The sequence below is a fragment of the Rhinopithecus roxellana genome, chromosome 11 (genome assembly GCF_007565055.1).
Source record: "Rhinopithecus roxellana isolate Shanxi Qingling chromosome 11, ASM756505v1, whole genome shotgun sequence".
NCBI classification, from domain to species: Eukaryota; Metazoa; Chordata; class Mammalia; order Primates; family Cercopithecidae; genus Rhinopithecus; species Rhinopithecus roxellana.
The window spans coordinates 81637521-81650565 of record NC_044559.1 but is presented as its reverse complement, the minus strand read 5'-3'; the positions used below and the strand labels follow the sequence as shown (position 1 = coordinate 81650565).

Here is a 13045-nt window from a genome sequence, read left to right as displayed (position 1 = left end):
CCTGCTAATTTTGTATTTTTAGTAGAGACGGGGTTTCTGCTTGTTGATCAGGCTTGTCTCAACTGCCAACCTCAGGTGATCCTCCTGCCTTGGCCTCCCAAAGTGCTGGGATTACAGGTGTGAACCACCATGCCTGGCCAAGAATATAACATCACTTATAGTAGTCTAAAACTGGAAATCACCAAATGGTCGTGGAGAGTAGATATGTAAATTGTGTACTGTTACACTGCAAGCAGACAAACCACAGACACATACAGTAATATTCATGAATCCTTAACGTAGGATTCCTTTTTTATTAAATTCAAAAACAGGCAAAAGAAATTTGGTGATATGAAGGTATAAAGAAAAATAAGAAAGAAATTACCATAAAAGTCAGTGAAATGATTACCTCTTGAGGAAAGGAGAGAGAAGGTTATGATTGGGAAGGAGCATATGGGATCTTGGGATCTTCTAGGGTGACTGCAGTGGTATTTTTCTTGATCTGGTTTTACAGATGTTTGTTTTATAATTTACTAAACTGTTCCTTAGATTATTTCTCTACATGTATATTTTACCTCACACTAAAAAATGTGTGAAAAAAAATTACTGCAACAACAGATACTAGACCATGGTGTCAAAAGACCGAGGTGTCATTTCCAGAATTGTTTTCATCCTCTGCTTCCTACATTTTAACTCAGATTCTTTTAACTCCGAGGCCTTTATCCCACTTTTAAACCAAATGTGTTGTACTTAGTCTCCTTGGCCCTTTCTTAGCTTTGAAATAAGTGAGCAGTGGGAAGCTATTATGTGTTCTTTAAACAAAGGAGATGATGACCGCAGTTTTTGTTTGTTTTTAAGGAAAATTAGTCTAACAGCTGAAGGTCATATTTTAGGAAAATCAGTTTAATAGCCATTTAAGTATGGATTAGAATTCGAAGTGCACCAAAATAGAGCTCACATCCACTGTGAGGTGATAAAGGCTCTAAACTCTAACACTTAGCAATAGTCTTTTGGGGTTTTCTTGGTTGGTTTTTGTTTTGTTTTGTTTTGAGATGGAGTTTTGTTCTTGTCGCCCAGGCTAGAGTGCAATGGTGTGATCTTGGTTCCTGCAACCTCCGCCTCCTGGGTTCAAGCAATTCTCCTACCTCAGCCTCCCTAGTAACTGGGATTACAGGTGCTGGCCACCATGCTAATTTTTTGTATTTTTAGTAGAGACGGGGTTTCACCATGTTGGCCAGGCTGGTCTCGAACTCCTGACCTTAGGTGATCTGCACACCTCAGCCTCTCAAAGTGCTGGGATTACAGGCATGAGCCACCTGGTTTGTTTGTTCTTAAGGAAAAACAACAATACTTGATAACAGATTGACAAAAGAGATTTTGAACTTTAGGTATTGAGAAAAGATTAGTAAGACTCACTTTGATAGATGTGAAAATTACAAGACTGTGATACAGATTTTGCTTCTGGCCATGATGGAAAAATGGGCAACAGATTTATCCTCCTACCTTACCTAGAACACCAGACAAAATGTACCAAACAGTGGTTTTCAGGCATTGCATGACAGGCAGCACTGGATAGTGAACTATGAGAGAAAGTGAAACAAATGAAGTGCCCTGGCTTATTGCCTAGAGCCATAGCACAGAGAAGGGAAACCCAAAGAGAGCCCAGTAGTGTTGCTGAACTGAAGAGTTAAGACAAAATTTGCAAGACAGAGTACCTGAAGGTAGGTAGCTGCACAGAGAGAAAGCTCCAGAGGTCCACAGGGGGTTCTCCCAAGCTTTTGGCTGAGTATTCATCTGCATGTACTATGAGAACATCTTTGAGACTGGGGAAAGAATCACGGTGGAAAGGAGTAGGTGGAGCAATTTCCAGACCTCACACAGGGCTGGGAATAGTTTGTATTTCCACTAAGGAGAGTAAGAGTAACAAGACCTTCTTCCATACTGAGCATCAAGTCCTTAGAAGCATATTGCCTCAGTAATGGGCCAAGTTAGCCCTTGACAAAAGGCTGATTTGGATCTTCCTTGATAAAGCTTAAAAGCAAGCCTCAACGGGATCTAATTAATTTCAGCTGAACTAAATATTGCCCAGAAAAAAAAAGCCTCAACATATTTAAAGGAATAATTAAAAAAAAAAAATACAGCACCCAACAACATAAAACTAAAGATGTTTGACATTCACCAAAAAATTACCACACCCAAAAATATGTCCAGTAACTGGGGGAAAATACAGTCAATAAAACAGTCCCCTGAAGAGACCCAGATAATAGACGAGGACATTAAAATATACTCCAGGGCTGAGTGCAGTGGCTCACCTCTGTAATACCAGCACTTTGGGAGGCCAAAGCAGGCGGATCCCTTGAGCTCAGGAATTCGAAACCACGCTGGACAACATGGTGAAACCCTGTCTCAAAAAATAAAAAATAAAAAAATTATATATATATATATACACACACACACACACACACACACACATACATACACATACACACACTCTATGTGTTCAAGGTAGAGGAGGAAAGCATGAGTGTGATGAGCACAATGAAAAATATAAGAATGACCCAACTTGAACTTCTAGAGATGAAAAATGCAGTTACAAATAAAAACACACTGGATTGCATTAATAGCAGGTTAGACATACTGTGGAAGAGAATATTAGTGAATTTGAAGATAATAGCAATAGAAACAAGAATGATATCATGAAAGTTCATTCCTGTTCCTCTTTGTTTTGATTCTCTCTGTTAAGTCTTCATAGAAAAAGTCATCTACTTTTCTGAAATGCATGTTGTCAAAGAATCTTGGAATATCAACCAGTGATTTTTATAGAAACTCTAATTCCCTTGCACTGTTAGTAACTTTTGCTGATTTTTATGGGAATTGGAGTGAGAAAGACACTCACAAGAGGGGTTGCTGGCACTGAACCAATATTCGTGATGCTTGGGTTTAGGGTTTCACTGTTAGAGAATGGACCTAGCTATGTAGCCCTATGTCTTGTCATTTCTTAAAAGTTCCATGAGAATAAAAATATAAAGATTTTGTTATTTGTAAAGCATTGTGCAGAAAGACTTTAATGATTATTATTATGTTGTTAGATGTTCTAAAATGTTAGTTTTTATCTTAGTAAAGTTAATTCCAAAACCTTCGAAAATAGACTCATTGTATATATACCTCATTGCCCTAATGCTATTTTTAGTGTTGTGTGGAATATATACTTTAGTTAGACTTAATTGAAATTCTGTTTCCAGAATTTTAAATTTCTTAAGTTGGGAGACATCGTAGGACAGTAGTTTTCAAATTTTTTGGTCTCATGACTTTTTTGGTCTTTCATTTTTTATTAATAAAAAACATGTGGCCAGGCATGGTGGCTCACGCCTGTAATCCCAGCACTTTGGGAGGCCGAAGTGGGCAGATCACGAAGTCAGGAGTTCAAGACCAGCCTGGCCAACTGGTGAAACCCCATCTCTACTAAAAATAGAAAAATTAGCCAGGCATGGTGGCACGCACTTGTAATCCCAGCTACTCAGGAGGCTGAGGCAGGAGAATCACTTGAACTTGGGAGGCGGAGGTTGCAGTGAGCTGAGATGGGGCCACTGCACTCCAGCTTGGGCGACAGGACAGAGTGAGATTCCGTCTCAAAAAAAAAAAAAAAATGTTTTGGTGTCCAAAATGATGTTGTGAAATATATCAGACCAATTAATATATCTTAGTTCATACACTCATCATTTTTTTTTTTTTTTTTTTTTTTTTTTTTTTTGAGACGGAGCCTCGCACTGTCGCCCAGGCTGGAGTGCAGTGGCCGGATCTCAGCTCACTGCAAGCTCCGCCTCCGGGGTTTACGCCATTCTCCTGCCTCAGCCTCTCAAGTAGCTGGGACTACAGGCGCCCGCCACCTCGCCCGGATAGTTTTTTGTATTTTTAGTAGAGACGGGGTTTCACCATGTTAGCCAGGATGGTCTTGATCTCCTGACCTCGTGATCCACCCGTCTCGGCCTCCCAAAGTGCTGGGATTACAGGCTTGAGCCACCGCGCCCGGCGCACTCATCATTTTTTGTGGTGAAAACCCATTTAATTAAATTTTAGTCTTTTAGCAGTTTCCAGGTGTACATTATCATTAACTGTAGTCACCATGCTGTACAGATCTACAGAATGTATTCATTCTAAATAAACTTTGTACCCTTTAACCAACATCTATCCATCTCCCCTCAGTCCTCTCCCCTCCACCTACTAAGCACCTAGCAACCACTCTTCTACTCTGCTTCCATGAGTTTGACATTTTAGATTTCCACATATAAGTGAGATCAAATAATATTTGTCTTTCTGTGCCTGGCTTGTTTCCTTTAGCATAATGTCATCCAGGTTTATTCATGTTGTCACAAAATTTCCTTCTGAGAGGCTGAATAGTATCCAATTATATATAGATAAACTACAGCTTCTTTATCCATTCATCACATAGACGAACACTTGGGTTGATTCCAAATCCCGGCTATTGTGAATAATGCTGCAATGAACACAGAAGTACAGATATCTCTTCAGTGTACTGATTTCATTTCCTTTGGATATATAACCAAAAGTGGGATTGCTAGATTATATGGTAGTTTTTAGTTTTTTGAGTAACATCCGTATTGTTTTCCATAATGCTGTACTAATTTACATTCCCACCAACAGTACGCAAGGGTTCCCGTTTCTCTACATCTTCCTCCGCACGTTTTGTCTTTTTAGTAGTAGCCATTCTAACAGTTGTGAGGTAATATCTCATACCAGTTTTAATTTGTATTTCCCTGGTGATTTATGTTGAGCATTTTTTCATATATCTGTTGGCCGTTTGTGTGTGTGTGTGTGTGTGTGTGTGTGTGTGTGTGTACTTTAGAGAAATACCTATTCAGGTCCTTTGCCCATTTTTAAATCTTATTTTCTCTCTGTTGAGTTGAGTTCCTTTTATATTTTAGATACTAACCCCTTATCAAGATTTATGGTTCACAAATAATTTTTCCCATGCTGTTGGTTGTCTCTTCAGTCTGTTGTCTCTTGTGCTATGCAGAAAGCTTTTTAGTTTGATGCAGTCCCATTTGTCTATACATGTTGAGTATCCTTTATCTGAAATGCTTGTGACTAGAAGTATTTAAGATTTCAGATTTTTGAACGTTTGCATTATACTTACCAGTTGAGCATCCCTAATCTGAAAATCTGAAATCTGAAATGCACCAATGAGCGTTTCCTTCATCTGTCATGCTGGCAATAACAATGTTTTGGATATTTGGATTTGGGATGCTCAACCTACATTTTGATTTTGGGTTTTTGTTTTTGAGACAAGGCCTCACTCTGTTGCCCAGGCTGGAGTGCAGTTGTATGATCATGGCTCACTGCAGCCTCGAACTCCTGGGCTCAAGTGATCTTCCCACCCCAGCTTCCCAAGTAGCTGGGACTTCAGGTGTGTGCCACCATGCCCAGCTAACTATTTTGTGTAGGGATGGGGTCTCCCTCTGTTTACCCCAGGCTGGTCTTAAACTCCTGGGTTCAAACAGTCCTCCTGCCTCAATCTCCCAAAGTGCTGGGACTACAGGGGTGAACCACCATGACTGGCCTGTATTTTGATTTTGTTTCTTGTGCTTTTGGAGTTATATCCAAAAAATTTGCCCAGACCAGTGTCAGAAAGGCTTTTTTCTATTTTTTTCCAGTAATTTTATAGTTTCCAGTCTTACGTTTAATTTTTTGATCAATTGTGACCTGAGTTTTGTACTTGGTGTAAGATACAAAGGTCCAGTTTCATTCTTCTGCGTGTGAATATCCAGTTTTCCCGACACCATTTATTGAAGAGGCTGTCCTTCCCCCTTGTGTGTTCTTTTGTCAAAGATTAACTGTAAATACATGCATTTATTTCTAGTCTTTCCAGTCTGTTCCATTGGTCTTTGTCTGCTTTTATGCCAGGATCATACTCTTTTGATTACTATAGCTTTGTAGTATATTTTGAAATCAGGTAGTGTGATCCCTCCAGCTTTGTTCCTTTTGCTCATGATTGCTTTGGCTATCTGGGGTTTTTGTGGTTCAACATGAGTTTTTTTGTTTGTTTGTTTTTATAGAAAGCTTATTCAGAGGGATAATAGAGAACCATATGAGTTTTAGGATTGCTTTTTCTACTTCTGTAAAATATGCCACTGGAATTTTGGGGATTAGGGATTCTCAGTGCAGTGTAGGTATTGCATCACATCTATAGATCGTTTTGGGTAGTATGGACATTTTAACAATACTAGTTCTTCCAGCCCAAGAACATTTATTTTCCATATTTATGTCCATTTATTTGTGTCCCCAGCAGTTTCTTTCATTAATGTTCTATAACTTTCAGTGTATAGATCTTTCACCTCCTTAAATTTATTCCTATTTTATTTTTTTGTTGCTATTGTAAATGGGATTGTTTTCTTGATTTATTTTTTAGATAGATTATTGTGTCAGTACTTCGTTACACTCTTAAAAATTGAAGACACCAAAGAGCTGTTGTTTATAATATTTTCCATAATAGATATTAAAACTGGGAAATTTTTAAATAATTCATTTAAATAACAAACCTACATGTTAACATAATTAACTTTTTTGACGAAAAATAACTTTTCTAAAACAATGTGTGAGTGACAAGAGTGACATTGTTTTATACTATTGCAAATCTTTTTTATGTCTGGTTTTTGTTTTTTTTGGGTTTTTTTTTTTTTCTTTTTTTCCCTTGAAACAGGGTTTTACTGTGTCACCCAGGCTGGAGTACAGCAGCACAATCACAACTCACTGCAGCCTCAGCCTCTCCTGGACTCAAGCGATCCTCCTCCCTTAACCTCCCAAGAAGCTGGGACTACAGTCCCGTGCCACCACACCTGGCTATTTTTTAAATTTTTTGTAGGGATGGGGTCTTACTATGTTCTGCAGGCTGGTCTCAAACTCCTGGGCTCAATCCTCCACCACACCTGGCCAGTATTTCTGGTTTAATGGTAGATAGCTGGATTCTCATGTTTGCGTGGGCATTCAGTCTGTTGCAATATGTTTTGGCTCAGGATATATAAAGGAAGTCCAGCCTCACAGAGATAGTTAGAAAAGGGAGCAATACTTTGACAGCCTTCTCAAATAATTGTGGATATTGTTTTATCTGATAGCATACCAGAACTCAAAAAGAGAAAGTTTGTTAAGTGTTATGTGCAATATAGAATCTAAATCCTATCAATCAATGTTTCATACTCTCTTACATTGAAATTCATTGGTTTGTCTTATACTTTTGTGATCATGGTATCTGCCCTGCCAGGTAAGTATGTCTTATACTTTTGAATGAATCTTTTATTATCCATACATGTTTTGTAACATTATGCATCAGTCATTTGGAAAATATTGGTTCATTGAGTTATGTAAATCTTCCACAGGTGGACACAATTCATTATATAATATTTTTAAAAATCATGTTTATTATCAACAGCAGAAAATTGTTTTTATTGGAAACTGTCAATTTATCTTGAAAATACGAATTTTATCAGTGACAACAAGTTAATGTCAGTTGTTTTCCTTGAAGTGACAGGTTCATTTTTGAGAAAATGTGAGCCAAATACCAAACTCAGAATATCCATAGTTTATCAGTCCTTTCAAGTAAAATGTTGTTCCATTAAAAAATGGCTATGTTAATATACTTTCTTTCTCCTGGGCACAGTTTGTCTAAATCTAAGTAGTAAGTATTGTCTGGTGTTTCCAAGTTTAATACCCATAAATCTTTATTTTAAGAATGTGAAACATCAACCACCAACAAAACATATGGTTGGGTACATCCAGGATGGATATGTAATATAAACACTACTGAGTTTGTCAGGGAAATTCTTGGAATATTAAAGACTTCATATTTGGGTCTTTTTTTAATGGCTAGTTCAGCTTCTCAATAGATTGTACTTTGATAAACAGCAGAATTCACAGTTTTTTTTCTCACAGAATGTTAAAAAAGACATGCATCAAAGGGTTGAGATTTATTAAAATAGATCATTTTTACTGCTTTATCATATTTTTTGTCTTTTTTTTTTTTTTGAGATGGAATCTCGCTCTGTCACCCAGGCTGGAGTGCCATGGCACAATCCCAGTTCACTGCAACCTCTGCCTCCCAGGTTCAAGCGATTCTTCTGCCAGCCTGGGAGTAGCTGGGACTACAGGTGCACACCACCGTGCCCAGCTAATTTTTTTATTTTTAGTAGAGAGACAGGGTTTCACCATGTTGGCCAGGCTGATCTCAAACTCCTGACCTCAAGTGATCCGCCTGCCTCGGCCTCCCGAAGTGCTGGGATTACTGGTGTGAGCCACCACGCCTGGCTTATCAAGGACATTTTAAAGTAACACTGGCTATTTGAAAAAATGCTAATGTATGGTTCTAAGAAATATGACTGCTAGCACATTTTGGTGCCATTGCCTTGATTCTTTCTGAAGTACAGGCAGTTTTCTTCATTATAACTTTTGCAACATCCACACAAATGTCAACACAGTGATTAAAAGCAAATAATGTTCTCCTTTTATTATGAAATAGTTGAAAATGTCTTAGAGATCCATAGGGGTCGTGCAAACCACATTTTGAGAACTAATACCCTAGGGTATCAGAACAGTAAAATTGAGAAGTGCCAGTAATAGTATTTAATTCAAAATAAACTATGCAACTTTATATGCCTCTTCATCAAATAATGCATGGTGTGGGAAAATGAAGTTGTAGATTGTGGTCTTTCAGATATTCCATATGTATTTACTTAGTAGTCTAATTGTAGCACCTTTAATGCTTGTCAATTTCTTTAACCTCATTTGTCTTCAAGTCTTTGTACAATTTTCAGAATTATTTTTTCTGTGTGTTTGTTTTGTTGTGTTTGATCTAAGAATGAAAACTGAGTACATAGTTTTTAATAACTTAAATCATTTTAGGCAGGCATTCCAGACCCTCCAAACATGTCAGCAGAATTAATCCAATTGAAAGCCAAGGAGCGACACTTTTTGGAGCAATTGTTAGATGGGAAAAAGTTGGAAAATTATAAAATTCCAGTACCAATCAATGCTGAACTCAGAAAATATCAGCAGGTAAGTTTTATACTTATCTTGTAAATAGGAATAGTGAGTTTTCCTTTCAAATGAACCTTGAAGCCTTGTGGCTTTTTTTTTTGTTTTTTGAGACAGGTTCTTGCTCTGTTGCCCAGGCTGGGGTGCAGTGGCAGAATCATGGTTCACTGCAGCCTCAAACTCCTGGACTCAGGCCATCTTCCCACCTCAGCCTCCCGAGTAGCTGGGACTATACATGTGCACCACTATGGCCAGCTATTTTTTTTTTTTTTTTCTTTGGTAGGGGCAGGGTTCTCATTTTGTTGCCCAGGCTGGTCTTCAACTCCTGGCTTCAAGTGATCCTCCCACCTCAGCCCCACAAAGTGCTGGGATTAGAGATATGAGTCACCATACCTGGCCTTAAAACATTTTGTAAAATTGATTTAGTAAAATCTTGTGTTTAGTGTCTTATACCCATTTATTTCACTTTTGCGTATAGAAAGATTTTTGTTTTGTGCAAACATGTTCATAAGAAAATGTTTTTATAAGAAAAAATTTATGCTGTATTCACATTTATGATTTTTCTCTCTAACAGGATGGTGTGAACTGGTTGGCATTTCTTAATAAGTATAAACTTCATGGAATTCTGTGTGATGACATGGGTTTAGGAAAAACTTTACAGTCCATCTGCATTCTAGCAGGAGATCATTGTCATAGGTAATTTAAGATGTTATTTTAAAATAAGGTTTCCAGATTTGGAGAAATGTAAACAAGCTGGTTAATTTATTGTGTTTTGCTATTATAAAGGGCCCAGGAATATGCAAGATCAAAATTAGCAGAATGTATGCCACTTCCTTCCTTAGTGGTTTGTCCGCCAACATTAACAGGCCATTGGGTGGATGAAGTAGGTAAATTTTGCTCCAGAGAATACCTCAATCCGTTGCACTACACTGGACCTCCCACTGAAAGAATAAGGTAAGAGGTGTACGACAATAACAAAATATTTCAGCTTTTGTCGTAATTAAAATGAGGAACAATAACATTTATTAAAAGTGAATTTTAATTAGCTCTTTTGGTTGTGTGACATAGAAACTTCACTTAGGAAAAGTGAGTGTACTTTGGGAAGATGTAATCAGTGAGGCTTATCAAAATTGAGGACTTTTAACCATTGTACAATAAGTTGAGCTTTCCTGGAGCTGCTGAACTATCAGGAACCGAAGCCGCTTTGTATGCCCCTTTTGGGAGTCTGTGACCATAGCATCTATTTGGTGCTTCTGTTTTATTGTCATTTTCTACCCATTTCCTGAGATCTCTTTGAGCCATGTGCCAGGGAACATGCCTGTAGTCCTGACTGTTCAGGAGGCTGAGGCAGGAGGATTGCTTGAGCCCAGAAGTTCAAGACCAGCCTGGGCAACATAGTGAGTCCTCCTCTCTTAAATAAAAAAGAGTTCCCCTTTGCCTTGTTCCCTTTCCTTCCCTCTCCCCAGAAGTACTTTTGGTCCGCTATGGCTGCTTTAGCTGCTGCTGCAGTCATGACTGCACTAAATTTTAGAGTTCTTTCAGCTTTACCCCTTCCCTATTAACTAACACATCTCTTATGTTCCTAACTGTAAATTTTTTCAAGTGGAAGCTCATTGATTTCAGTTCATTTTTTAAGGTTGGATAGTCATAGTTGCTGATTAGTCCATAGATTTGCTGTACTCCTGTGTTAATAATAGCAAATATTATTATTAAATAATGTTATTAAAATGTTTTAGTTTTTATCTTGAGCACTTACTGGCCAGGCACTATTCTACGCAGTTTTTTTTTTTTTAATGTAAAATTGTGTATTATGTATAGAAGGAGCAGTATTGAAAAAAACTAAACAAATTGTGTATTATGTATTCTCACAGTCACTTTGTGAGGTAGGAATACTGTTGTTCCAATTTGCAAATAAGGAGTCTAAGGCATTGGGCCTGGGTCCAAGGTCACTCAACTAATTAAGTGGAGAGAGTGAGGATTTGAATACAGGCAGCTCAAAAACTTGCACTCTTGAGCAGTTTACTGTAGTGCTTCTTTGATAGAATTCATTCATTTGTAAGTGATAGAAATTCAATTCAAACTAGCTTAAGCAAGCAGAAAATTCATTAATTCACTAACTTGAGAATTTCAGGGGTAGATTGTTGCTTCAGGCCCATCTAGATTACTCTCATTGACTCTTCCTCCCCTTACATAACTTATTGTTACTATTGGGCTTCAGTCCACAGTTGGTAGATAAGATGACAATGGGCAGTCTCTGGCCCATATTCTCTTAGTTCGGCAATTGTAGTAAACAGATCTTCCCTCTCTCTCATGAATATTATCAGTACTGGAGATGACTGACTGGCCTTGTTTGGGTCATGCTCCCAAAACAACCTTTGTGGTTAGGGGATTAAATATTGTGAATAGCTTAACCTGGTTAAAATGCTTCATTTCCTTGGTGATTATGGGGGCACATGATTGGTAGTTCCCCCACATCACCTAGAACAACCTGGAGTGATAAAGGAATAGTGCCCCTAAGGAAGAGATGTTGGCAAGTAAAGTTGAAATGTCCACCATATTTTCAGTCTGATGTTCATCTCTTTTCTAATCAGACTGAGTAGGGCAACATAGCCAAGTCATTAGAAGAGTAGCCCTTCAGGGTCGTGTATGTAGAGTAAGCAGAAGGGAATGCTGGGCTTAGTGGGCAGATTGAAAGCACTTTATACAATTGTAGCTATTAAGAACTTTTCAGGGTCTCTGTTTTCTAATTTTATTCATTTCTAAATAAAGGTTACAGCACCAAGTAAAAAGGCACAATCTAATAGTGGCTTCATATGATGTTGTGAGGAATGACATAGATTTCTTTAGGTAAGAATTAAATTTTTTTTTTAGAAAAATTAATATCAAATTTGAAGACTCTTAATATTTTCCCACTTCAAAGATTCTTCATATAGTTCCGGACATACAGCAAAAGTTGTAAAAATTTTCTATTTATTTTCCCTTAGAAATATTAAATTTAACTACTGCATTCTTGATGAAGGCCATGTCATCAAAAATGGAAAAACAAAGTTGTCAAAAGCAGTAAAACAACTGACTGCTAATTATAGGATTATTCTTTCTGGAACACCAATCCAGGTAATTATTTACTATTCTTTTTTTTTTTTTTTTTTTTGCCAGGTGGAGGGTAGGCTTGGTATTTGGCAGTGAATTAAAGAAGTTTTTTTTGTTGTTATAGGAATGATAATTTTCCAGTATATAATTATTGCTTGTTTAATGGTTCATTGGTAAACCAGGTTTTCAAAGTCATTTTTAAAATGTAATTTTAGACTATGTAAATAGAAATCTTGTGTCAAAAGTATGAAAGACATAAAAATCAGACTCTACTCCACACTGGCCATTCTCCTTCTGTAGTAGTACACTGCAATCTGATTTAGCATTGAAAAGCTAGAGCTGAGTCAGAGTGAATCATTATATAGTAGAAGTGTGAACACCTGATGTCAGGAGGAAGTTGAAGGCAAGCGATTGTAGAAGTTTATTTTGGAAAAGGAAGGAGATAGGTATGTAGATATCTTTAGTTACTTTTGAGAAATTCTCTTGTCCTCCAGAAGAATTGGTTACAAATGTTCACATCTAGCTTGGGTAGTAAACTTTGGTGGGAAGACCTTCAGTCATTCTCAGTAGAGAAGTAAACACCATGTGACCTGTAAGGTTCCTTCCAACTTTAGAAATTGATGGTTCTTTATGTACTTACCCTCTTGTGCTCTCTTTCTCTTTCTCACTCTCTCTCTTTCTTTCTTTTTCTTTCTCTTTCTCCCTTCCTTTCTTTCTCCCTTTCTTTCTTCCTTCCTTCTTTCCTTCCTTCCTTCCCTTCCTTTTCTTTCCTTCCTTCCTTTCTTTCTCTCTCTTTCTTTTTCTCTTTCTCCCTTTCTTTTTCTCCCTTTCTTTCCTTCCTCTTTCTCTTTCTTTCTTTCCTTTTCTTTCTTTCTCTTTCTCTTTTTCTCTTTCTCTCTCTTTCTCCCTTTCTTTCTTTCTTTTTCTGTCTCTT

The 13045-nt window shown here is 37.6% G+C and overlaps 1 protein-coding gene across 3 annotated transcripts in view; it reads left to right on the top strand.

The window, feature by feature from the left end:
- Positions 1–13045, top strand: part of BTAF1 (B-TFIID TATA-box binding protein associated factor 1) — a 105633-nt gene that overhangs the window by 74737 nt on the left and 17851 nt on the right. For all 3 annotated transcript variants that reach the window (XM_010381313.2, XM_010381315.2, XM_030940653.1), the window contains exons 26-30: positions 8890–9042; positions 9596–9717; positions 9808–9975; positions 11791–11868; positions 12006–12135. In XM_010381313.2, coding sequence (XP_010379615.1) covers positions 8890–9042; positions 9596–9717; positions 9808–9975; positions 11791–11868; positions 12006–12135 — 651 coding nt within the window. The remainder of the gene's footprint in view (positions 1–8889; positions 9043–9595; positions 9718–9807; positions 9976–11790; positions 11869–12005; positions 12136–13045) is intronic.